Source organism: Octodon degus, unplaced genomic scaffold (assembly GCF_000260255.1).
Source record: "Octodon degus isolate 3935 unplaced genomic scaffold, OctDeg1.0 scaffold00085, whole genome shotgun sequence".
Taxonomy (NCBI): Eukaryota; Metazoa; Chordata; class Mammalia; order Rodentia; family Octodontidae; genus Octodon; species Octodon degus.
In genome coordinates, this window is record NW_004524661.1 from 4385854 (window position 1) to 4409394 (window position 23541).

Consider the following 23541-nt stretch of genomic DNA (forward strand, 5'->3'; position numbering starts at 1 on the left):
GTTTTAAAGAATCGCTGTTCTAAAGGAAAGACAGAGTTAAGAACATGCCATATACAGAGCTAGTCAAATGGATAGATGATCATCTGCAGTTTGCTCCAAAGAAAAAGAATAAAGATTAGAGAGGCCATAAAATGCTTATCTAAGGTGCGTTGCGGGAGCCATGGATAAGGAAGCTTGTAACTGAATAAGTAACGGTGAAACTTCCGTGGTGGAAGGACAGTAAGTGAGACAAACGACCAAGGCGGGTTTATAGGGCCCTTGGCCCAGGAAAGCTGGAGTGCCGTACTGCTGCTCCATGTGGGTATCACTGATTCCTTTTTTTTTTTTTTTTTTTTACAGTACTTGGGTTTGAACCTTTTTTTTTTTTTTTTTTTACAGTACTTGGGTTTGAACCCAGGGTCTCATGCATGCCACATGAGCTCTCTACCACTGAGCCACACTCCCAGCCCAACCCAGATTCTCTTAATGTAGATAGTACACATTATGCATGCTAGGGCTGTTGTTTGAGGTCATATAGTGTTTATAAGCATTTTAAAATTAGGTACCAACACTGAAACATCTGGAAATCTCACATAAAGTAGGGAGATTATCAGCTTCCCTTAAAATTTAGTATTGTCAACTATGTGGCCCAATCCTACAAGGTATTAGTCAGTCAAAGCTGAGTGCCCCCATCTTCCTAAAATATTAGGAGGTATGCTTCATCTGTTCATTCATTCACTCACTTACTCATTCTTTCATTCATTCATTCCTTTATTCAATAAGTATTTACCACGCACCTACTATATGACAGGCACTTTTGAAGGACATGGAGACATAGCAGTTAACAAAGCAGATGAAAACATTTGCTCCCTTGGAGCTGCTATTTTCACAAGGAAAGCTAGAACAATAAACAAATGAAGTGATCGATAATGCAGGTAATAAGCCCTAAGAAAAATAAAATAAGCCACAGAGGTTGGAAGAGGGTAAACAGGTGGCAGACACTGTAGCTACAGAGTCAGAGGAGGAAAAAAATTATCTGATCAGGTGATACTGGAGCAAAATCTAATTAAAATAAGAAAAGCATGCCCAGATACCAAGGGAACAGGGAGTGGAACCACATGTTACATGTGGGAGAAAGTAAACAGGTGAGCATGGGGAGGGGCACCGCAGGCCTAGCGACAGCTTGCGTCTCTCTGAGTAGGATGTAGGTCCTTGGCCAGGCTTGCGTAGAGGCGTGAGGGGGCGGGACATTTGCAGTTATGTTGGGAACTGACTCCTGTAAGCTTCCCAATATTTAATCCTTGTTTTAAAGCAAAAGGGATGGAGTATAAAGGTTAGAACAGGTTTTATATCTGGGGTGCCAGATGTTGATCTTTTAGCATATACCTTTAAACTAGAATGCTCTCAAACTTAATATTGACATTGAATTAGATGGTAGCTGTGGGTAGAGTTAAATACACTTAGAAAATAAAGCCCACAGAATCTGAGACTGGGTACCACATGACCCCATACCGGAAGGAAAGGCTCCTGGTAGAAGATTCCAGCTTGCTCACTTACCAAAAAATGCCTCTCCTTTTCTCCTTGCCAGTCATATCCCCACCCGTCGTGCTATAGTCAACCTCTTAGACACATCCTAAGTATTGCTGGTTTTGAACGTTGAGGTAATTTTCATGTTCTCCCAACATGGACAGAAACAATTTGATTTTTGTTCTCCAAAAAGGAAAAAAGTGATGAATGGTATTAATGTTTGTGTGATCCGGTTTTCCAGACAATCCATTCTGAGACCCTGAAGCATTTGAAACACTTGCAAGGGAGACACATCTACTCACAATCAGAACGTGATCTCGGCCCATTGTGATGACTGTCCGGTTCACTATGCGAAGCAGCTGCACCATGATTTCTTGAATGTGGTGATAGGTGAAGGCCTGTAACATAGGCAGAGACACTGTGTGACAACCACGTTATGCTAGCCTTGCCTTCTAAAGACTCAGATATGACCTCCCAAATGGTGATCGCCAACACTGTTGCTACCACAACCAACATCAATATCACTGTTATTACTACTATCGTCATCACTGTCATGTCACAGTTCGAACCCCCATCACTTCGCACCCTGTCCCAGAAACTCCATAATCGCCTTCAGCATAAGTTAGTGATGAGGCTCTGGAAACAGGAACTTTGTCTTTAGAATACTCGCTCTAACAAGACTTAGTTGTGCTACACTGGCTCAGTCACATAGCTTCCCTAGACCTATGTTTCGTCATCTAACAGCTAGAATCTAGCTCGAAATAAGGATGGAGTTTAAAGGAGGAACTTGGTTATACAGTGAACAGAAAAGCTGAAGTCTCAATAGCAGAACAGTATCGTCCCAAGGCTGAACAGACTAATGGAAGAGGCAGCATCCTTGGATGCCAGGGATTGGGGTCATGTGGTGGAAACTGGCCACTGTGGGTGTATAGCCAGCAGAAGCAGCGTGGCGCACAGCGGGGTGAAAATTCAAGGTAAGCCAGTTTGTAACATCTGTCATAGTCATCTCTTTAACTACAGCTCCCTACATTTCCTCCTAGCCTTGCTGATAGTCACTGAGCTTTCACTGTGGGCAAGCGAGGTTTCCACATCTGTGTGTGTTTGTCTATATCCACAGGCCATGTTGCAATGCAGTTTCCAGGCACAATTTCCCCCCATGCATCTCCGTGATGGTGGGCAGGACCAGGGAGAAAGGCCCCACAATCTTAGATGCTGAGATCTTAGATTCTGAATTTCAATCTTTTTGGTTGTGGGGTTTTTTTTTTTTGTTTGTTTGTTTTGCTTTTCAGTCCCGTGTACCGAACTTGGGACCTTGTGCTTGTCAGGCAGGTGCTTATGTCACTGAGCTATCTCCCCAGCCTTAGATTCTGAGTGTCAACGTAATGCTTGTCAGTAGTGTGACCTCACTTAGCACTTAACCTTTCTAAGCCTTGGTTTCTTCGTTCACAAAATGTGGGGAGGTCCTCTCAAGTTTGAAGCGAACCTCAGAGAGATGTATGCAATGCTGGAAGAAACACACAGGTGAGTCCCCTGAGGAAGATTCTGTAGGCCCGACATAGAGTCTGGGCACAGGCAGTGCCTGGTGTTCAGGTGCATCCATGGCATGACTGAGAACCATGACACAACCTCAAGTGAAGACCTGGAGGTTGGGGCTCAGGCTTGGGAAGAATATGGTGTCTCCAATCCTAAGGGAAGCTGCTATGAAGAAGGCACTAAATAAGCGGTGGCTGAAAAGCTGAATGAACACGCACACTCACTCCTAGGCAGGTGAGCAAGCTTTGTGCATTGCTACATTCAACTCAACTGTAGTTTTGTATCTCGGTGGAGCCTATGATAGGAAATAGCTCCATCGTTGGAGGAGGGCAAGGAAAAAAGGACATGCTTATTAAAAATGTCCTCGCTTCCTAACAGGCTTTGGATGACTATTGACATCCAGTGATGAATCACCCTGTGCTTGCTTTTTCTTTTTGTCTCAAACTCAATTCTTCAGCACTGTGTCTAATCCACTTCCTCCAGCCTGTGCAACTTCGAGCAGAACCTCAAGGTCCTGTCCGAGCCTGTATCTTACACAAAGGAGTTTCAGGCTCTGTCATGTGCAGCCAAACCTGGCTTTCTTTGGACTTGCGTTCCTGATTCTGAGGCTCAGAGGTAGGAAGGGCTGCGTTTCCCTGTATTTCTTGGTCAAGGGCAAACCTTTCTCCTTTATTTCTTCAAGCCTTTATACTGACTTAAAATCTCTGATTTCTTTGGTCATGTTAAAATGATATTTACAGTTAGCACAGCAATAGCAGACCTTTGCAAGTGTAGCGCTTCCTAAGTGTCCGGCCTCCTGCTAAGCACTTGACTGGTTTTCACATCAACATAAGCAACAGTATGCTCTCCACTAATCAGATGAGGAAACCGAAGCCCAGTGAAGTTAAGTAACTTGACCAATGTCACCCAGCTAGAAAGTTCGGGAAAAAGGATTCCGATTCAGCAATCTAGCTCCAGAGTCTGTGTTTCTTCACAGCTCACCCAGCCAGATGAGAACATAATCGGAGCTCTCTGGTTGCTGTTTTGAGGGCTTTGTCAGTCTCCTTCCATTTGTCAAGAAGGGTAGACTTAGTCTCCATTTGGACCAACTTATAACTCCTTCATTGACTTCTGATTTCTTCTTCTTTAGAAAAATCTTTGGTTCTGTGTTCATTATCTAGTATCTTCTTTGCATTCCTTTATAATTTCATCAAATTTCTATAATAGCTTCCATTTGATTCAATTCTGGTCTAGTAGGACATCTTTTCCTTTACCAACAGAGATATTAAACCCCCCTTTCCTCTTGACCTTCTGCCTCTTGCTTCTTTTAAACAGCCATTTCTTCTTAGTCCAAAAAGCAGCAATTAGACTGCTCTGGAAGTTTGATATTTAAAAGTGAGAAACTGTCAAATTCAATTCACTTCACTCTGAGGGCTCCCACCGTGGGCGGGTATCTAGCAGAATGTTTTGAGATCAGACAGACTTGAGTTTGAATCTTAACTCTAACTTGAGCTGAGTGACCTTGGCCAAATTACTTTTGCTCTCTGACTTTTAATATCTGCATTCATAAAATGTGGCAAATGCTCGAAACCTTGAGGTTATGGGCTTGCAGAATAAATTAGATAACGCAGGTGAAAGCCCTTGGTGACAGAATTCAGCACAAGCAATAGAAAGCCCCGTGTAAGTGGTGGCTGCAACTCATAATTCCCTTGGTCTGCAGCAGCCTTCAGGCTGGGCTTGCAGATTCACAGCACGTAGAAGGAAGTGCAGTACAGGGCAATGCATAATATAAACTCTGGGTGATATGGAAATGTCACCCAAAGAACGTATAGCATAAATGCAAATGGAAAACTTTCAAGATGATAAACCTGTGCTAAGCAGTAAAAGTGCGGCCACAAATCACCAGCTGTTAATTGCTCTAGTGCCAGCAAGTGGGGGGAAACTCTACGAAAGTGTCTTCGGGGCCTGAACTAAACGGTGGCTTGTAATTGAAATGACAAAATCAGTCTTCCCATTATGGCTCTGGTAAAGAAATTAATCCATCCAACCTAAACACAGTGCAAATTGTACTGATTTTTTTTCTTTTAATAATTATAGGCTATGATATCTGGGAGAGACTTTAAATGAGTTGTATGCATAAGTCTACCGTATAACACAGTAGAAAGAGAACTCACATGAAGAGAGCTAGGGTAGGGGCTAGGCCGGAGGCTGTAGCCAACGCTTGTCTTGATTCACTGTAAGCCTTAGGTTTTTGTAGAATACAGTTTAAAGCCACTGTTTGCCACAGCATTTCCAGAACAATAAGAGGTCACACCACCCATGAAATGATTTTAAGTAATAAAACACAGATACTGCATTTCGTAACACTGCAAGGTATCCTGTCTTCTTTTTCTTTCAACCCTTTTTATGATACCGAGGAGAGAAATGTCTTTCTGGTAATCTTCCTCTTTCATGAAAACTTAAATTAACAAAGAGGGGAGGCCTTGGGCCATAGTAGGCAGTAGACAAACAGCATCTCCTTAGAATTGAAAACTGATCGGTTTTGAATGTGTTTTTAAAGTTATTTATGGGGCCAGTGAAGTAGCTCAGTGGACTAAAGCACCTACTTAGGCAAGTTTAGGAAAGCACAGGGACCATAGTTTGATCCTCTGCACCATATGCTGTGCCAGACCCACCCCCAGGGCAGGCTGAGCAGGCCAAGACTGGGCATGGTGGCACAGGCCTATAATCCCAATGCTGGGGAGGCTGAAAGCAGGAGGATCACCATGAGTCTGTGCTGTACAGTGAGACTCTGCAACAACCAAATACATTAGAATAATAATAATAATAATAATAATAAAGTTGTTTATATGCATGGCAAATGTGCAGAAAAAGATCTAAAACTTGAAAATAGGAAAAAAAGAAGATCATGTGACATATTAATGGGACATTTCTGATAAACCCAACTGAAGCTCCTTTCTCAGACCAACCATCTGCAACTGATCAGAAACCAGAGATGCTATCATCCTATAGAATCAGAGGACTTGCCAAGGGTATAAAAGGAAATGTCCAAAAAAGCAAAACAAAACAAAAAAACCCAAAACAACTGCAACAAAACCCCAAAGTTTGATGTTCATTGGTTCATTTGCAAAAGACTATTTCTACTGCTCTATCAGGTTTACATGTCTTACATCTAATATCTAATTACATGTCTTACATCTAATGAGCAAGTATCTCTCATCCCATAAGAAACCAAGAATCTTACATACTTTTGACCAGATCATTTTTATTCAGCTTGTTCTCTGGTGGATAAATTACATAAAACTAGCACATGCGTCAGTATTTAGTTCTAGAGGATATTTTTAGCAAATTGGGAATTCTACTTTTATACAAGTGATGCTGATTATTTACACCAATTATTAAAAATTTATTTATTTTTATTTTTTATATTTATTTTTGCAGAACCAGGGATTAATAGGCATGCCTTTTTTAAAAAAACATTCTCCAAGGTTCATTTAAAATCACCAACCATAAATATAAATAACCAGCAGTCCCAGATTTTGCAGTCACCAGAGGAACTTTTTTTTTAACTTCTTTTCATTATTACAGTAGTTATTCAGTATTTATGATCACACTTCCAATAATATGCTTGCATGACTCCATTTCCAAATACTTTTTTTACTTAGTGACATTTTCTATTAACTACCCTCCATAAAAGACAACATTACACTCTTCTTTCCCTGGGCCTTTATCAGACACCTGCACCTCTCCCATTTCTCCTTCCTCCCATACAACTATGCTATCATTTTTGTTGTATCAATATTTTGTATTTAATTTTTTAAATAATTTTATTGAGAAACAAATAGCAATGAGACAGTTTCAAAACCGATTAATAGGACAGTTTCAATAATTAATACATTGCATATTGTTGTCTTCAAAGTGGTTATTCATAGTACAAGATGCAGACATGGTATCCTGCACAAACACTGTTAAGTACTGAGAGAAAATAGCTGTATATCTACCTTATTTTGTATGTACAGACACAAAATGGTCCTTCATTTGTATCCCTCTTCTTTGTTTAGGTTTGTCAGAGATGGGTATTCCACTGACTTTTAAATATTGTAGGTTCATGAATTCAGCAAAATAATCCAATATATTCCAGTAGTCTATAATAGTAGTGGGTTATCCATAGGACTGGCAATGTCAGAAGTTGCTGACTTGAGCCTTTTACAGCTCAGCATATTAATATGGCTTTACTTTTTATACTTTGTGTTTATACTTTTCTGCTGGATGGTTAAGACCAAGAAAAAGCAAGACCTATGTAACAAGAAATGTAACTTTTGTATCTGACAAGATCAGTCAAATCCCCTCAGGATTTACCCTGCAACCCCGTACCACAGTTTGTAGATCCTTTGTCAGTGTCAGCCATGTGGATGAGTCATGGCCATTGCTTGACCAATTTGCTCTCTGTGAAAGCCTGAGAGAATGTTTTCTCTCCATGTGACTCTCCTTAGGCACACTCTATATCATTGATTACATTCCTCTGTGGCCCCATAATCTCCTTGATCAGAAAATTTGGGACAACACTGAGTTATAGGATGTTACAGAACAGGTTCTCTTGTATCCTGAGTCCCCACTGACCTTGAAAGGCTAGGGCCAAAATGTTGGCTTACTTGCAGCCCTTCTTTTTACTAATTTTTGGTCTGCAAAATTAAGTTGTTAACCTTCCAGAAGAGAAGTTTAATGATATTATTATCCTACAACATAGGTAGTTGAGCTTAACCTCACTATCTGTCTGTATATTTATATTTAAGTGGATGCCACTTGAAGATATACTCATAAGTGAAATAAAACAGACCCACATGTGTAAATATCATATAGTCTCCCTAGTGTAAGAATTCAAAAGAAGAAATAAAAAGAGAAAGGTATAACACAACTAAAATTTCTGAGAACTTAAGGACTAAATAATGAAGAGAGGGCAAGGAAAAAAGCTAGAAAACATGACAGGGGCAAAACCATACATTTATAAGCACAAGATGGTAAAGGCAATGATCCTGAGAATCTTCAGCAGGTTTTTGAAACTAGTAGTTAATTGGTAGTACTCTCACCCTGACTAACTATATATGCTGATACCTGTGAACCAAGCAACTGCACTAAAGATAGCAATGTGTAATAGTAGGGTCATGCTTGGAATGCCTGTCATTCTGGTCTTCTAAATATGTACTGTTTGTCATGTCATATCAATTACTGTTACACTGTCTCTCAAGTAAATGTTTGTTTTTTTTTTAAAAAAGGGTAATAAATGAAAAAAAGTCATAGGACTGTCCTGCTACAATGATTTATATGGGTAGATTTCTAAATTTCTGTGTAAAAATATGTAAATGTTTATTCCAATTTTAAAAAATATTTTTACTTTTTTATTTGTTTTCTTCACATTCTGTAGGGATTTAAAGTTTAACATATCAATACTTGATAGAAAATACCTGTTCCATGCTATGTCTAAGATGTTTGTATTTAAAATGCTTTGACTTTGTAAATCTCATTCTCATCAAAGTTGTAAAGTACGACACATCCCCACACCTTATTGTGCTTTTCATTCTCCAATTTGCAACCCTCTTAAGATTCCTTTTAGTTCTCTGAATCTTTTTAAATACTGTCATACCATGATTTATAACTGTGTCTTTTTTATTTTTCAAGGTCCTTTCTGCCTGCTTTGGAAAATTTACCTGCCTCCTCCTAGTTACACGTCTTCCATGGCTACTTTCCTCCCTCGCCCAGGTCAAAGTTCTTCCTTAGTTCTTTCCCTCATGAGAGTCAGTTCTCATTTCTGTGTGGACAGCGCTAATGCTGACCCAACACTGAGCACGGGCACAGATGCCCTAGTTGTGTGAGAGCTTCCCCGCAGGAAGATCTGGTTGGGACGTTTACCTGGAAAGATCTGAATAGCAATGCACTGCAAGTCTCTCCTCTGGACCTGTTTGGAGTCCACAGAAAGGAACACTCTGATCCCTCCCTGTACAGCCAAGTCCCTGCTGTCAGCACTCCAGGCACTGAGTGAGGAAGGTGCTGGAGGTTTCAGCCTCCACGATGCAGACCAGGACTAGAACCTGGTTCTGAGTTGTAGTGTCTATGCCTTCAAAACCACCTACACAGTTTCTGAGGACAGACCCCTTCTATTTTATATTCTCCACCAAAGAAACCTCCCATGGCTCAGCTGCAGATGGTTAGACTGTTTCTTCAACTTTATAGTGAGCTTCCTCATCTGAAATGCCCCACAGGTACCAGATTTTACCACTTACTAAAACTCATAGGAAGTCTTACTTTAGATCGAATAGGTTCTTGGCTATCTGTACTCCTGGCCACTGCATCACTTTTCCTAGTTCTGCTAAGTCATTTATTAATTTTCCATATGGTTTCTACCTTTCTTTTAAAAAAAATCCCTCTCGCTTTTTTTCCACAGTGGGTTTTCAAGAGGAAATCAACATGCACCTCTCTACACCATCTTCACAGGAAATTCTACCCTAAAATTTCATCTTTATTTATGAACTGATTCAATTATAATATTAGGAGCATGTGCAAATAATAAGTAATAAAGTGATTATGTTATGCAAGCAACTAAGTTTGTTTTTTTCTTTTTTAATTATTTTTATTGAGAAACAAATAGCAATGAGACAGTTTCAAAACAGATTAATAGGACAGTTACAATAATTAATACATTGCATATTGTTTTCTTCATAGTTATTTATAGTACAGGATGCAGATATGATATCCTGTCTAAACACTATTAGTACAAATCTTTCTTCTCATTGAATTAGGAGAAAGTAGCTGTATATCTATCCTATTTTGTATATGCAGATACAAAATGGTCCTTCATTTGTATCTCCCTTTTTTGTTTGGTTTTGTCAGAGATGGGTATTCCATTGACATTTAAATATTGTAGGTGCGTGAATTCAGCAAAATAATCCAATACAGTCCATTAGTCCTTAATGGGTTATCCATAGGACTGGCAATGTCAAAAGTTGTTGGCTTGAGCCTTTTAGAGCTCATCATATTAATATGGCTTTACTTTTTATACTTTGTGTTTATACTTTTCTGCTGGCTGGTTAAGACCAAGAAAAAGCAAGACCTATGTAACAAGAAATGTACCTTTTGTATCTGACAAGGTCAGTCAAATCCCCTCAGGATTTACCCTGAAGCCCTGGACTGCAGTTTGTAGATCCTTTATCAGTGTTAGCCAGCATCTAACTTTTTAAAAAGAGTTTGGTGCAACCCCAAATTTTATAAAAAAGAAAAGCAGCTTCAGGAAAAGATTCGCATAAGGTCAAGGGATCAGTGACATCCTGTGGGTAATGAATGGCACTGAGACAGAGGAATAACTAACTCTGGGTCTGTGGTAGAGCTCAGCTGGCGAGCACTCGCCTACCACATATGAGACTCTGGGTTCAATTCCCAGAGCTACAAAGAAGAAAAGGGAAGGAATCTCTCCTGCTGGATACTGTGGAAAGGGCTATACTCCCTGCTCTGGCGCCCAGGCAGCCTCAATTTAGGGTTCATGTCGAGGATACTCTCACCTCATCTTTCTGCTTTGGCCTTTGTGCTTTTGAGCACTAATGTTTGGTATAACATTAAATCTAAAGGCCTATTTTTTTTTTTAAGAAAAAGACATAATTCATTTTCTGACCATGAACATAGCTGCAAACTATGGCTACTACTGTTCTACTCTGTTTCATATTCCCATCTAAAGAGGTGTTTTCACTTTCTATCTTATAGGCACCAGAAACACTCATATAGAAAGAAAATATCTAAGGAGACAGTTATCATCTACAGCAGAGTCACACTCTTTCTTCCACTGGGCACCAGAGATAACGTGATTTTTCATGAGCTCTGGATTTCATGATTTTTCTTTCCTACTGTTCAAACTTCCCAGCATTAAACACTTTACTGGATGTTAGTTTGGACCTCCTCTGCTCCCCACTGCCAGGTGTGGCGGGACATCCCTGCAATCCCAGCATTTGGCAGGCTAGGGTAAGAGGATCACCACAAGCCTCAGGCCAGCCTGCGCTACATAATGAGGCTGTTTCAAAAAAATAAGATAAAAATAAAATTTCCTGAAAGATGATCTTCTGGGGCATCATTTGCCAGCAATGGACTACTGGAAGGTGATTGGATCCTGAGGGCTCTCATTTCATCAATAATTAATGCATCAATCGGCTCATAATTGATGACATTATTGGATGGTGATGCAATCTTTGGAGGTAGGACCTAGGTGAAGGGAAGGGTCATGGGGCAACTTGGGAACTAAATTTTTGTCCCCTATTTTTTCCTTTTCGGCTCCCTATCCCTGCCACCTGCCCAGCTTGTTGGGCACCGTGAAATAAGCAGCCTTCCTTCACTGCAGCCTTCTGCCACAACACTTCTGCCTCACCATGGGATTAAAAGTAATGGAACTAAGCAACCATGGACTTAAGCCCCTGAAACATAAAGCCCTCCTTTAAGCTGTAATTCTCTGGTGCTTTTTCACAGCAGTCACCTGATTGTGCCACGTGAGTCACACACGTAGCCAGGGACAGAGGTACTCAGTGCAGCAAAAGGAACTGGGGGTCAGTGAAGCCCAGGGTGGAGGCTGCCGTACCACGTTAGCCCTGCCTTTCCTACCCCTTGGGTAAAGCCTCTTTCCAAGGTAGGACTACTCATGGCACTGAGCATCTGACTATGCACTAGCCTTTTCTAGAATGGGAGGCTTGGAGTTAGGGGTAAAGGGCATGCCATGAAGGAGAAGAAGATGTGAGTTCTAATTCTGAAACCATTGGAATCTCACAAGCTTTGAAGTCTTATTTTTTGCCAGGCACTATGGGTATAGATTTGACATCTTGTAATCTTACTTAACTGTTGGTAAAACCCATGGAAGTCCCAAGTGTGTGAAAGGCGAGGATTAGAGTGGTTTAGTAACACCCCCAGGAGCAACCCATTCATGGTTGGCCAAGCCTCAGCTGACGAAGTTCAATTCTGCCCAAACCTGGGCTCTTTGCATGCTACGAAATGTGGCACTGCTGGAAGGGGTACGGTGGCACGTTCAGCTCTCATAGCCACGTGGGCAACTGTGTACTGTACTATGAAGAGTGCTCTGCAAAAGCAGTATCCCCTTATGCAGAGACCATGGTGGTGCCCTTGGCTATGCTCTTTCTTTGTCACTGATGGAAACTAATCTTGGCTCTCAGGACCTCAGGTTTCTCATCTGAATTTTGGACACAATGTTACCTGAACTATCAGAACTTTCTTGAAAAAACAATGAGTCCCAGCATGGATGCCTGAGCTCTGATTTTGTTGCATATTACTCTTACTATTTCACATACCTTACTGAAGCAGTGCACCACCCTCAGTGCTGCAGGTCTTTCTGCTTATCTAATAAGTAGAGTAGCAATCCTGTAAGGACTTATGAAATGAGAGAAATATTCCCACTATTCCTGGTTTACAGGTGATGACACAGAGGTTGTACCTGATCCAGTCCAGGTTTGCTACTGCCATTGCGTCCATCTTCTAGGATCATGACTAAAGGGATGTAAAAGCTCCTTCATGGTAAACATTCAGCAGGTATGTTGAAAACACATGAGGCAGACATCTATGTGCACAGCTGCTTGTAGCAATATTATTTATAATGCCCAGATATAGTAAGCAAATGTCCCCAAATTAGGAATCCTACTATATATGCACATTAATATTAGTTAATAGATGTTAATTCACCCAGTGGAATAGAAGAGATAAGTAGGTCTTAGGTTGGTAAAAGACCCTCAGTGTATTCAGCAAGAATACAGAGCACCATTTATAATACAATGTTTGAGAAATATTTTTATATTGGAAAATATATGACAGACTATTTACAGTGGTGTTATAGGTTGTGTATACATGTGCCCCAAAAGCCTCACGCAGTCATGGGGCAGCTTGGCTTCTGCAGTTTGTGACTGATTCTTGATCCAGTGCTGGGATTGCAGGTGTGAGTGCTATACCTTGGCCCTCACTCAGGCAGGTAATTTGCATTACAATGTAAGGAGTGGAGAGAGGCTAGCAAGCTGCCTGAGCTGCTGCCCCTCCCTTGTGCTCTTGCTCTTTGCTGCCAAAATGAAAGTTTGCTCTCTGCCATGTGCTACTCTGCCTTGGAATCCACTGAGTATGGACTAAAACCTCCAATGACTATGAGCTAAATAAACCCTTTCTTCCTTCATTTTGGGTGTCAGGTATTTGTTTCAGCAATGACAGAAGAATAAGACAGAATTTGGTACCACAGGAGTGGGGTCATTGCTGTGACTAAGCCTGACCATGTGGATTGCAAGCTTTTGGGGATGGCTTACAGGAAAAGATATAAAAGGTTTGAAGGGGTCACCTACTTGAGAAAAACTGAAATGCCTTTAGCTGTTCTATATGGGAGATTCTAGTCAGAGCTCAGAAGACCAGAATGCTGATAGAAAGCCTGCCTGTGAAGACCAGGCTGGGGAGGTTTCTTCTGGGAAGAACTGCATTGGTTGTTGGACTCCAGATAATTTGTGCTATGGCTTGGCAGAAAGCTTGTCTGAATTTTGCTTGTGTCCAGAAACTTTGCCTGACACAGATTAAGCATGGTGGACTGATTAATATTTCAAAAGAAATCTCAAAGCAACTGAACATTGAGGCAGTGGCATAACTATTGTTGGGGCCCTTTAGACAGATTTATGTTGAGAATCAAGAGCAAAGAGCCCAGCAGGATGATTTAAAATGTTGTAAGATTGGCCAGAAAAGGAGCTCCAATAAAGGTGTGAAACACAAAGACAGAGCTGAAAGGATCTCCATTACTGAAAAGGAACAAGAAAATGCAAAGGATGACCTGAGGGCATCACTACAGATGGCAGGTCTCTACCTTTCTCAGCCTCAGAATTGCACAGGTCAGGGACTTTGCCTCAGAGACCCATGTTCCAGAATGGCTGCAGTGGCCACATCAGGTTCCAGAATGGCACCAGCATGGAGAATTTATTCCACAGAATCAGGGTCAGAGTGCTCAGCGATCCAGGTACTTGACCCCTACAGCAAAGTGAGAAGAAAGCCTGGCTTTTCCTCCAGCTGGCAGCAGACCTTGGCATCATCCACGTGCAGTTGGTTTTAGGCACGTGCAGAATGCAAGAGTTCTGAGGTTAAGAAGGCTTCCACCTAGGTTTCAGAAGAAGGCCTGGGAGGCCAGGCAGTGTGCCACTGGGAGGGTAGTGGGTAAAGCTGTGAGTGAGAAGCCTATTCAGTGGAAACTCCAGAAGTTTGGAAAAGCGAGGAACGTGGATCCTCTAAGGGAAACTGCAAGGAGGGAACAAAGTAGGCCTAAGAGAGAAGCCATGGGAGTTACCACCACAAGAGCTGTAGGGATCGAGCCATGTAAGGTTTTTGAAGCTCACAATTTGCCTACAGGACTTAATGTTTACCCTGCTAGATTTTGGACTTACACTGGTCCCAGTGCTTTGTAATCCTCTGTTGTTTGTACCTTTCAGAATGATTGTTTATCCTGTGCCACTGAATGTTAGAAGTATTTAAGTTTTCATTTGTACAGGGGCCCACAGCTAAGAGTTTGCCTTAGATATTGGACTTGGACTTTTCAGCAATGCTGAAACTGTTGGGACTTTGGCAGCTCTTAGAGATGGACTAAAATGTCTTTTGCATAAAGGAATGTGCATGAGTCTTTGGGGGATTCAAGGGCAGAATGTTATGGTTTGTGTATAGGTGTCCTCCCAAAGCCTCATGCAGTCATGGGGCAGCTTCTGGAGTTTGTGACTGATTCCTGATCCAATGCTGGGATTGCAGGTGTGAGTACCATACCCTGGCCCTGAGGCAGGTAATTTGCATTACAGTATAAGGCAGGGAGAGAGGCTAGCTAGCCGCCTGAGCTACTGCCCTGCCCTTTTGCCCTTGCTCTTTGCTGCCCTGTATGGTTGCTCTCTGCCATGTGCCACTCTGCCTTGGAGCCAGCTGAGTATGGACTAAAACCTCCAGTGACTGTGAACTAAATAAACCTTTCTTTCCTTCATTTTAAGTGCTGGATATTTGTCCCAGCCATAAGAGAAGAGTACCTGAGACAAGTGTTACCATGAATATAGGAAAGCAGAGGAAGTGTGATGTTAAAGTGATCATTTTACTTGCTACGGTTTGTTGGATATTTTCACAATAATTGTGTATGCTAATAAAGAAAATAGAACTATTTTCCAATGGGAGGGCAATAAAAGTCAGTCTCAATGCTGAGGAACCATGTTCACAAGAGACTGAGTCTACTCACGCCAGGGTCTCCTGCAGTAGGCCTGAGTGTAGGGGTGGTGCACTCCACCCACCCACTTCCCTGAGACCCCCCATGCCAGCATGCTGGAGGTGCAGATAGATGCTCGCCAGCTAGATGGTCATTGTCAGTGTCACAGAATGGATAGAAAAGAACAACAAAGTCACATGTGTTAATACTCCCTTAAAGCACAACTATGAAATCTTTTATTCTGTTTACCAAAGGCTTTTAACTTTCATCTCCAGACAGATGAAAAGAAATATTTTAATCAACCAAAGGTGGGAAAAATCATCACTTCCAACAACAACCACATAAATCTCATTGTCCTTAAGCAAAACATTTTTGCTTTTATGCAGATCCTGTATGTTATTTTGTGAAGAATTTTATTAAAATACACTGGGACCTCCAAGTGGTAGCCTGGAGCAGGAAAAATTACACCTCCCCAAACCTCTGTAAGTCTAACAGTTTAATACTGATGAATGATGGCTGAGGTCAGTTCTGATCCATGATGTACCTGAGAGAGAGGCTCTGCTTTTGGCCATGTCCTTCAAAACGGAAGTCATTTATGGGGATCACATAAATATGTAGGGATAAAGAACATGACTAACATTTGTTGGGGGCTGGAGAGATAGCTCAGTAGAATACAGTGCTTGCCTGGCAAGGGCAAGGGCCTGAGTTCAATCCATGGTTCCGCAAAAAAAAAAAAAAAAAAAAAAAATTGTTAAATTCTTACTATCTTATAAACTTGGAAACTGATTCAAGACTTGGGAAGCTTTCAGGCCCTCCACTTCCAAGCAAGCCTGCTCCCTCCTCCTGGACTAGCCTCCCCTGTCTCTCTTCCCCCACTGTCAATCTAGAATTTCCTGTTTCTTATATTTCCTTTTGCTGTATATCTCTGCTTTATCCTCAGTTTTGATTTCCAACCACAAGATAGTTTCTATCCAACAGAATAACGCCCTGTGGGGGCCAGCATGACTCTCCATCTCCCCAAATATACTCTTAGCTCTTTACTAATAAATAATTGAGATTCCATAGTTAGGATATTCTCTGACTTACAACAGTCCTGAAGGAGAGTGCTAAAATACCACTCTCTAAGTTCCTGAGGTAGGAGGTTGTAATACACCAACCTTCTCACCTCGCACTGCTAAATGATTAGATTATGAATTATCAGTGAGTTTCTTGAACCAGCAATTATGTATTTTAGGTTCAGCTCCTACTCTGAGTAGCTGACACAGAATGAGTCATCACTATGGTTTTATTAAATGGATGTATATTGTAGTTAATTAATTGATTAATCAGGAAAGCTGTGGCTAATAGGAGGCAGATGATAACTGTTTTAGAGAATCAGAGGCATTCTTAGGTGAGAGAATAGAACGAGAATGGAAAAGCTGGAAGTTCTAGGACATGGACTTCCTCATTTATTCTGGGAACATAATTTGATTGTGCATGAAAGACGAGGGCATTTTAGACAGGGAAAGAGAGAAACCCAAAACACGCAGTCTTCTACTGTGCTTCCTGCAGTGAAAATACCATTGATCTTCCCATCATACATATGTATATATAGATGTATGCGTATATGTATATATACATATACACAGACATATGTATATATACATATACAGCATGTGTATAGAACACATACACAACACTGAACAACTCACCCAGTGATGACAGATGTAGGTCCCCTAGCAGGAGCTCCTCAAATCAAAACTCCACTGTCCTCGTGTTTCCAAATGGACTCTTGCTACAAATCTCTTCCATGTCAGGCAGACATAACACCAAGCCTAGTGGTATCTAATATTCCAGTGTCCTGTGCCCTAGCCAGAATTCAGCTGCTCTCACTAACTAGCTCACTTAGAGACTGATGACAGCAGAAATTTGAGAAAAATTACCAGCAACAAAAGTCTTTAAAATCCTACCCTTGAACTTCTTTTCCTTTGCCAGAAAAGGATAGAATTATGTCAATCCCAAGTGCAAGAGAATTGGCCAGGACAGGCCAATAAACCTGAGGAATGAACGTGTATCCCCTGATCCACATGTGCAGTTAAAACATCAAGGTTGGTTCAGACTGGATGTAATTAGAGCCCTCCCCAGAAAGCCATCTCAGTAAAGAACAAGCAAGAGATAATATGTGCCCTGCTCCACGGTGATGAAAAATTGCTGTTTCCTAGCACAAGGACATTTCTTATTTTGAGAAGGTCTCAATCTCTCTCAATCTCTCCCTCCCTCCCTCCTTCCCTTCCTCTCTCCCCATCTCTTGCCTCTCTCCCTCTCCCTCCCTGTCTTTCCCTCTCCCTCTCTGTCCTCCTCTCTCCCTTTCTCCCTCATTCCCTCCATCTTCCTTCCTCTCATTTTTAATTCTTCCTCCCTCTTTCTTGATGCCATAGAGTGCTTCCATTTTAATGTCAATATAGTGTACAGGACTTTTGGGCTGTTTCCTAATTGTAATCAACAATCTCTACATATCTTCAAAGTTCTGTCACATTTCTAATATTGTCACCATCTCCATTCAAACCATTCTGGCAAGTTTAGGCTGGGTAGCTAGTCTCACTTGTCCTCCTCTATCTGACCAACTCATACATCTACAATAAATTTACAAGAGGTAGAAGCAGTTTACTTTTCCTGATTCATTTCAAAATTTCCAATTTGACTTATGGTTTCTAGAGATCTTCTGGATAAAAAGAAGGAGGCTTTCTTTCCAAGTCACTAACGTGTATTCCCTGTCCCTTTTCAGCCCATGGCCCTAGTCTGTCCCTGACCAGCTGGTGAGTGGGAAAGCCTTCTGAGTGTTCAGTCACTTTAGATTTTCCAACAGTGACAGTCCAGCTGAGTCAGTTAGCATAATCAGTTCATCTTGAACAAATCATGTGTGTTCATTCCTGGAAGTACACTAAGGATTTCTTTCAGATCAGTGTGTACATCTGGAAGTCGCCATCTACTCCCAGGTTTCTGAGGTCTGGGGTGAATTTGGCTCTGGGGAAACTGACTATATATCCAGCTACTGATCATCCCCAATCCCTTCTCTACCAAAAATAAGCTAGCCATGATACTCTTTGTTCAGTATCTCAAAAACAGTCGACCTTGGCCATCTGCATGGCTGAAGTTTTAGAATTACCTGGCAATTTTCTAAATATGTTTATATATATTCACATGCATGGCCTGTCCCAGACTAAGTCTAAATCTCTTAAGGAAAAAAGGGAGCAGGAGTTGGGCATTATTATTTTCTGAAAGCTTACCACATAAATTCTGATATGTAACCAGGGTTGGCTTATTCCATTCCATGCTCTATCATATATTTGGTGGATTCAGAGAGAGAAAAAAATCTAGTGTGTAGGCCCTAGCGTGTAAAGCTGTGTGACTCTGGAAGAACACACCTTCAGGAAAGGCCATGGAAGTGGTATCACAGGTGCCGAAGAAATATGGGAATGAGATTAAAAATTCAGTGTAGGGGAATCAGGTAAGATGTGCTGAGGGAGGTATTTTCAGAATGAGCTGAGAAAAATATGCATCAGATGAACTCTTTGCCAAAATAAGTAAGGCCTAATAATAGGAGTGTGTTTACACATGAAGGGTAAAACCTAAGAGAACATTAATCTATATATGCATGTCCCACCCTTTTCCCTGGATAAAGACTCACAACGGGCCAGACCAACAATTCTTGGCTTTGGATTCATTCCCTAAAATTCTGACTGAAATGCTTCCATGAGCCTGATGTCTTCAGGAAGTGGAACTCATTATAACTTCACCTTACACTACAGGCAGCTCCTTGAAGTAGCTCAGTCTTTGAGGTCTGGTGAGCTTTTGCATTTCCCTGACTTTGCCCCAAGTCGTCTTGGTCAGCTCATCCTCCCATGATGACATGGGATGACGACAGCATGCTTCCTGTGTCTGCCACATCTTCCCTCTCCTAACCACCTGCCCTCTAGACAAATAATTCAATCAACATCTTTAGGAAGCCTTACCTGCCTCAACCACTGACTCTCACTCAACCTTAGGCAGAGATGCTGTTGTTCTCTTTGATTGCCTACAAACTTTGTTCTTATCTCTTGGAAGAAGGGTACCACATCTTTTAATTTTCGAACTCCAAAGTGCAGCATCATCCTTGACACTAAGCAATATATATATATATATGTGTGTGTCATAAATATATTTATATATAAATATGTGAAATGCATATGCCAATGGATAAATGGAAAGTTGGACAGACAGATGGGTGAATGGGTAAGTAAATAACATTGTCTTTAACAATTCAGGTTTTGATACAAAAAAGTTGATGTACTAGATCATCTATTCTCAAAAATCAAAGATACTAGGAACTTCAATTCTTCTTTTCTACTTTTGGCCCCTTTTTTGCCTTTTGCCAAATAACTGTGAAGACATTGTGACTTGTTTTCCAGAAAATATTTCAAACAGATAAATAATTAGTCCTTGGGAGATACTCTTGGGAGATTATTATTACAGCTTTTACTAAATTGTACAATTCCTTGCCCCTAGATATGAAAGCATTTGCTTCTATTCCCTGAAGGTGGGCTGTATTCATAGGGTAAAAACACAGTCCACTTACAGAGGTTGACTTTCAGATCCTGCTCTTTGGGCTTCTAGCGACTTCTCCTGATTTCCTTTGGGGACTATCACCCCATTATTACTTACAGTGACACTTACTGAGCCAGAAGCAAACATAAATGATACCTCCCTTGCCCACATTTTAAATTTCTGATCTCTCGCAAAAATGTATAGAATGAATCATAACCTCAAACAAAATCAACTATCTCTTTATTCAAATTACACCTCTAAAGTATTCAGAGTCTGCTGGTGCTATAAAAGCATCCATTATTTATTGCACAAGAATTACCAGAAACAAAAATGGAATAATATATCCATAAGCCCAGCACTTACGGCACATCCAACTTCTCATTCTCTTGTGATGCATTTGCGTCCTATGCATTACGAATCTCCACACACCATCCAGAGCTATGTTTTGCTTTTCTCAAGTTAACATGCCAGAAGTAGTCTTACTAACTTAATTGATGGTGGCCAGGGGATGTCTCTGTCTTTACTAACCCTTTGATGAAGTATAGGCGAAAGGTGCAGATTTACACAGATTAAATTCTTGCAATACATGAATAAATAAATAAACTCTTGCCACTAACGTGTTCTCAGACTTGCAAACATTTCACTCCTGCAGGCCTCAGTTTTCTCATCAATAATAAGGAGATGATAACACAATTTCACAGAATTGTGCTGAAAACTAATCAGCTTCTGTATGGGAAGTACATGACAGCGCTTGGCTTAGAGCAGGCATTCATTAACAAGTGACTGAAAGTAGTGTTATATTAGTGTTTTTAAAATATGGATCCATCACGAGTTAGCATATAGCACACGCACATGGATAGCTAAGATTAAACAGAAAATTGAGTTCAAATAAATTCTTTTCAGGGTCCACCCCAGAGCACTGAATATTTATAGTATTCTGCCTCAAGTCAGCAATATATAAATGAATAGGATAAGACATAACTGAAATCCCTCACCATTCTTGGACAGATACATTTGAGTGACCTGCCTCAGACCCCAGAGACTGTCAGAACTAGACTCAGAAATACAACCAACATGGTCCCAAAAGCTGCCATAAGACACGGAAACCAACTGTCCGTTCCGGCCCCACAATGCAGCACCTCAACCACGATGGACATCATCAGTTAACTATGCCAAACACAGTTTTGAGAGGGCATGCTGGGACAGGTGGAAAGCAAAGAAGAAACATCTGAAGAATTGCATTCAGTAATTCCATGGTTATGATTAATAAAACAGTATGGCGGGGTAAGCTGAGACTCAGAGAGATGCCATACAATTTTCCAAGGAAGATTTAGGTTCATAGCTATATGCCTGTCCCCAGAGTCCATAATCGCTCAACTAGAGTTGAACTCAGCGCAGTCTAACACATATTTATTGGCTGCTTAATATGCTCCAGGCACTATGCTAGGACATGGCAGTCAGTAAGACAGATGCTATCTTAGTGCTCTTGAGGCTTATTGTCTGATGAGAAAAGATATATTGTAAAGGTGTTAGGGTTTGTGTCTAGTTTTTCCCCCACTTCCAAAGCCTCGAGCAGTCATGGGGCAGCTTCTGGAGCTTGTAATTGATTCTTGATCCAGTGCTGGGATTATGGGCGTGAGTGCCCTGGGGCAGATACTCTGTATGACAATCTAAGGGGCCGGGAGAGACACTAGCTAGCTGCCTGAGCTGCTGCTGCTGCTCCTTTTTGCTCTCTGCTCTTTGCTGCCCAGTGTGGCTTCACTCTGACATGTGCCACTCTGCCTTGGAGCCAACTGAATAGCTGAATATAGACTGAAACCTCCAGTGACTGTGAGCTAAATAAACCTTTCCTTCCCTCATTTTGAGTGTGGGGTATTTATCCCAGCAACGAGAGAAGAGTAACTAAGACAAAAGGTGAGCCAAGTATGGTAAGGGTCACATATAGTACAGTAATACAGTATCAGGGAACTTGTTTGGCCACGAGGAGAAAATGGGAGCCTCTAAACTCAACCCCAGAATTTACCTACCCTGTCGGGGAAGCACACATGTGCAAACACACACACACACACACACACACACACACACACACACACACAGAGCTGTGCTGTGCATGTGACCATGCTGGTGCACTACTTCCATGGGGAATACGTGCTGGACTCTCAATTGATGTATCAATAACTTTGGGAGCACCACATTTCTCAAGGTGGTTTCTTGCTTTTTACATGATATTTTAATTCAATAGGAGAAGCTCTACCTTTCTCATCAGATTCTGCTATATACAAAATTTACTTAGTGTTAGCACATCTCTGTAGAAAGTAGACTAATTAAAGATAGGAGGACCAATCAAGCCATGAAGATTATTGTCTGCTCAGAATTTGTCACTAAGCCAGGAAGTGTAGAAATATGCGAGAAATGTAAAAGTGGAGAACCTCTATTCTTGGAAATTTTGAAAACCAGATACAGAACACTTACAGTGGAACGTTTTTCAGTAACTGAATGCCTATGTCAAATTTCCAAGTTGTAGGAATAGGCACGTGTCTGTGGAAAGATCTAGATGGGTTAGAAAGAAGAGAAACTGGTCCAGACTTGAAGAGATATTTAAATACTCAGAGAAAAAGTCACCACAGTAGTGGTACAAGTGCTAACCATATCTGGAGGCATAAGACAAGATGCGCCTGGAAATCATGAACAGTCCACTGCGGCCATGGACTAGAAGTGGAAAGTGCTGGGGAGCAAGATTTCTGGATTGACTTTCCATAAGACAGCAGCTTGTCTTAGTCATCTCTGTATGTCTGATGCCTCACACGCTGCCAGCCAGATAAGAAAAAAAGTGCTTAGTTAATGCGCAGTGAAGTTATGGGAAAGATACAGCCTTAACTGAAAGTGAAATAATAAGAAAGTCCCAGGGTGGCTGCTACACGTACCAGAAAAGTCTAACCTGACAAGGACAAATGTGAAACCCTTTATAATTAAGTGCTAAATTCTATGGCCAAGGCCAAAGTTGTCAGAATGCAGCAGATATGATGATGAAGATAGGAATGAAGGAACTGGGAATGAGTGTTTAATGGTAGAAGAAGTTGGGACGGGTCTGTCACACAGCCATGGCTTGGCTTCCCGGGTCACAGTGCAGATGTAGAAACGGGCCAGGTAATACAAAAGACTAAATGCATGGCAATTCATCAAGCAATACTCAGAATCCAGCGCTATGCCCAGGCAGCATACAAATATAGAAAAAAGATAAAATTGAAATGAGCCTACCCTTGAAAAGTCTGAAAACAAGACACAGACACCTATAGTTATAACAACTAGAAAATACCAGAAAGTTGGAGGAATGGAGCCTTTGTTAAATAAATCTGCAAGCAAAACAAAATATTTCTGCAGGCTAGATTCAGTTGTGAGCCACCAGTCACTGCCCTTCAGCACAGGTGAAAGGAAGAGAAAGAAGTGCCTTCCAGGGTGAAGAACAGGGAAGAAGGAAATACATTCACAGGGGTGCAGAGGGAGAAGCTGGCCTTGCCGTAACGCAACACCACGGTGGAAACTGCAGCAAATGTGGCTGCAGAGCAAGGCACTCCTGGGCGCCAATGCCAAGGAGAAGAAATGGTAATAGAGGGTTCAAGACAGTTTTCGCATGCCAAGTTGCCCAGTGAAACTGTCCTGAAATGAAACTTCTTACCTCTGCAATCTGGGCTGCTAAGCGAATCATGTTTATCTCAAAAACAGAAGTTATC

At 41.3% G+C, this 23541-nt stretch overlaps 1 protein-coding gene across 1 annotated transcript in view; it reads right to left on the reverse strand.

Moving 5' to 3' along the window:
- Positions 1 to 23541, reverse strand: part of Dock2 (dedicator of cytokinesis 2) — a 478084-nt gene that overhangs the window by 255583 nt on the left and 198960 nt on the right. Inside the window, exon 27 of the mRNA XM_004637060.2 lies at positions 1809 to 1904. Coding sequence (XP_004637117.2) covers positions 1809 to 1904 — 96 coding nt within the window. The remainder of the gene's footprint in view (positions 1 to 1808; positions 1905 to 23541) is intronic.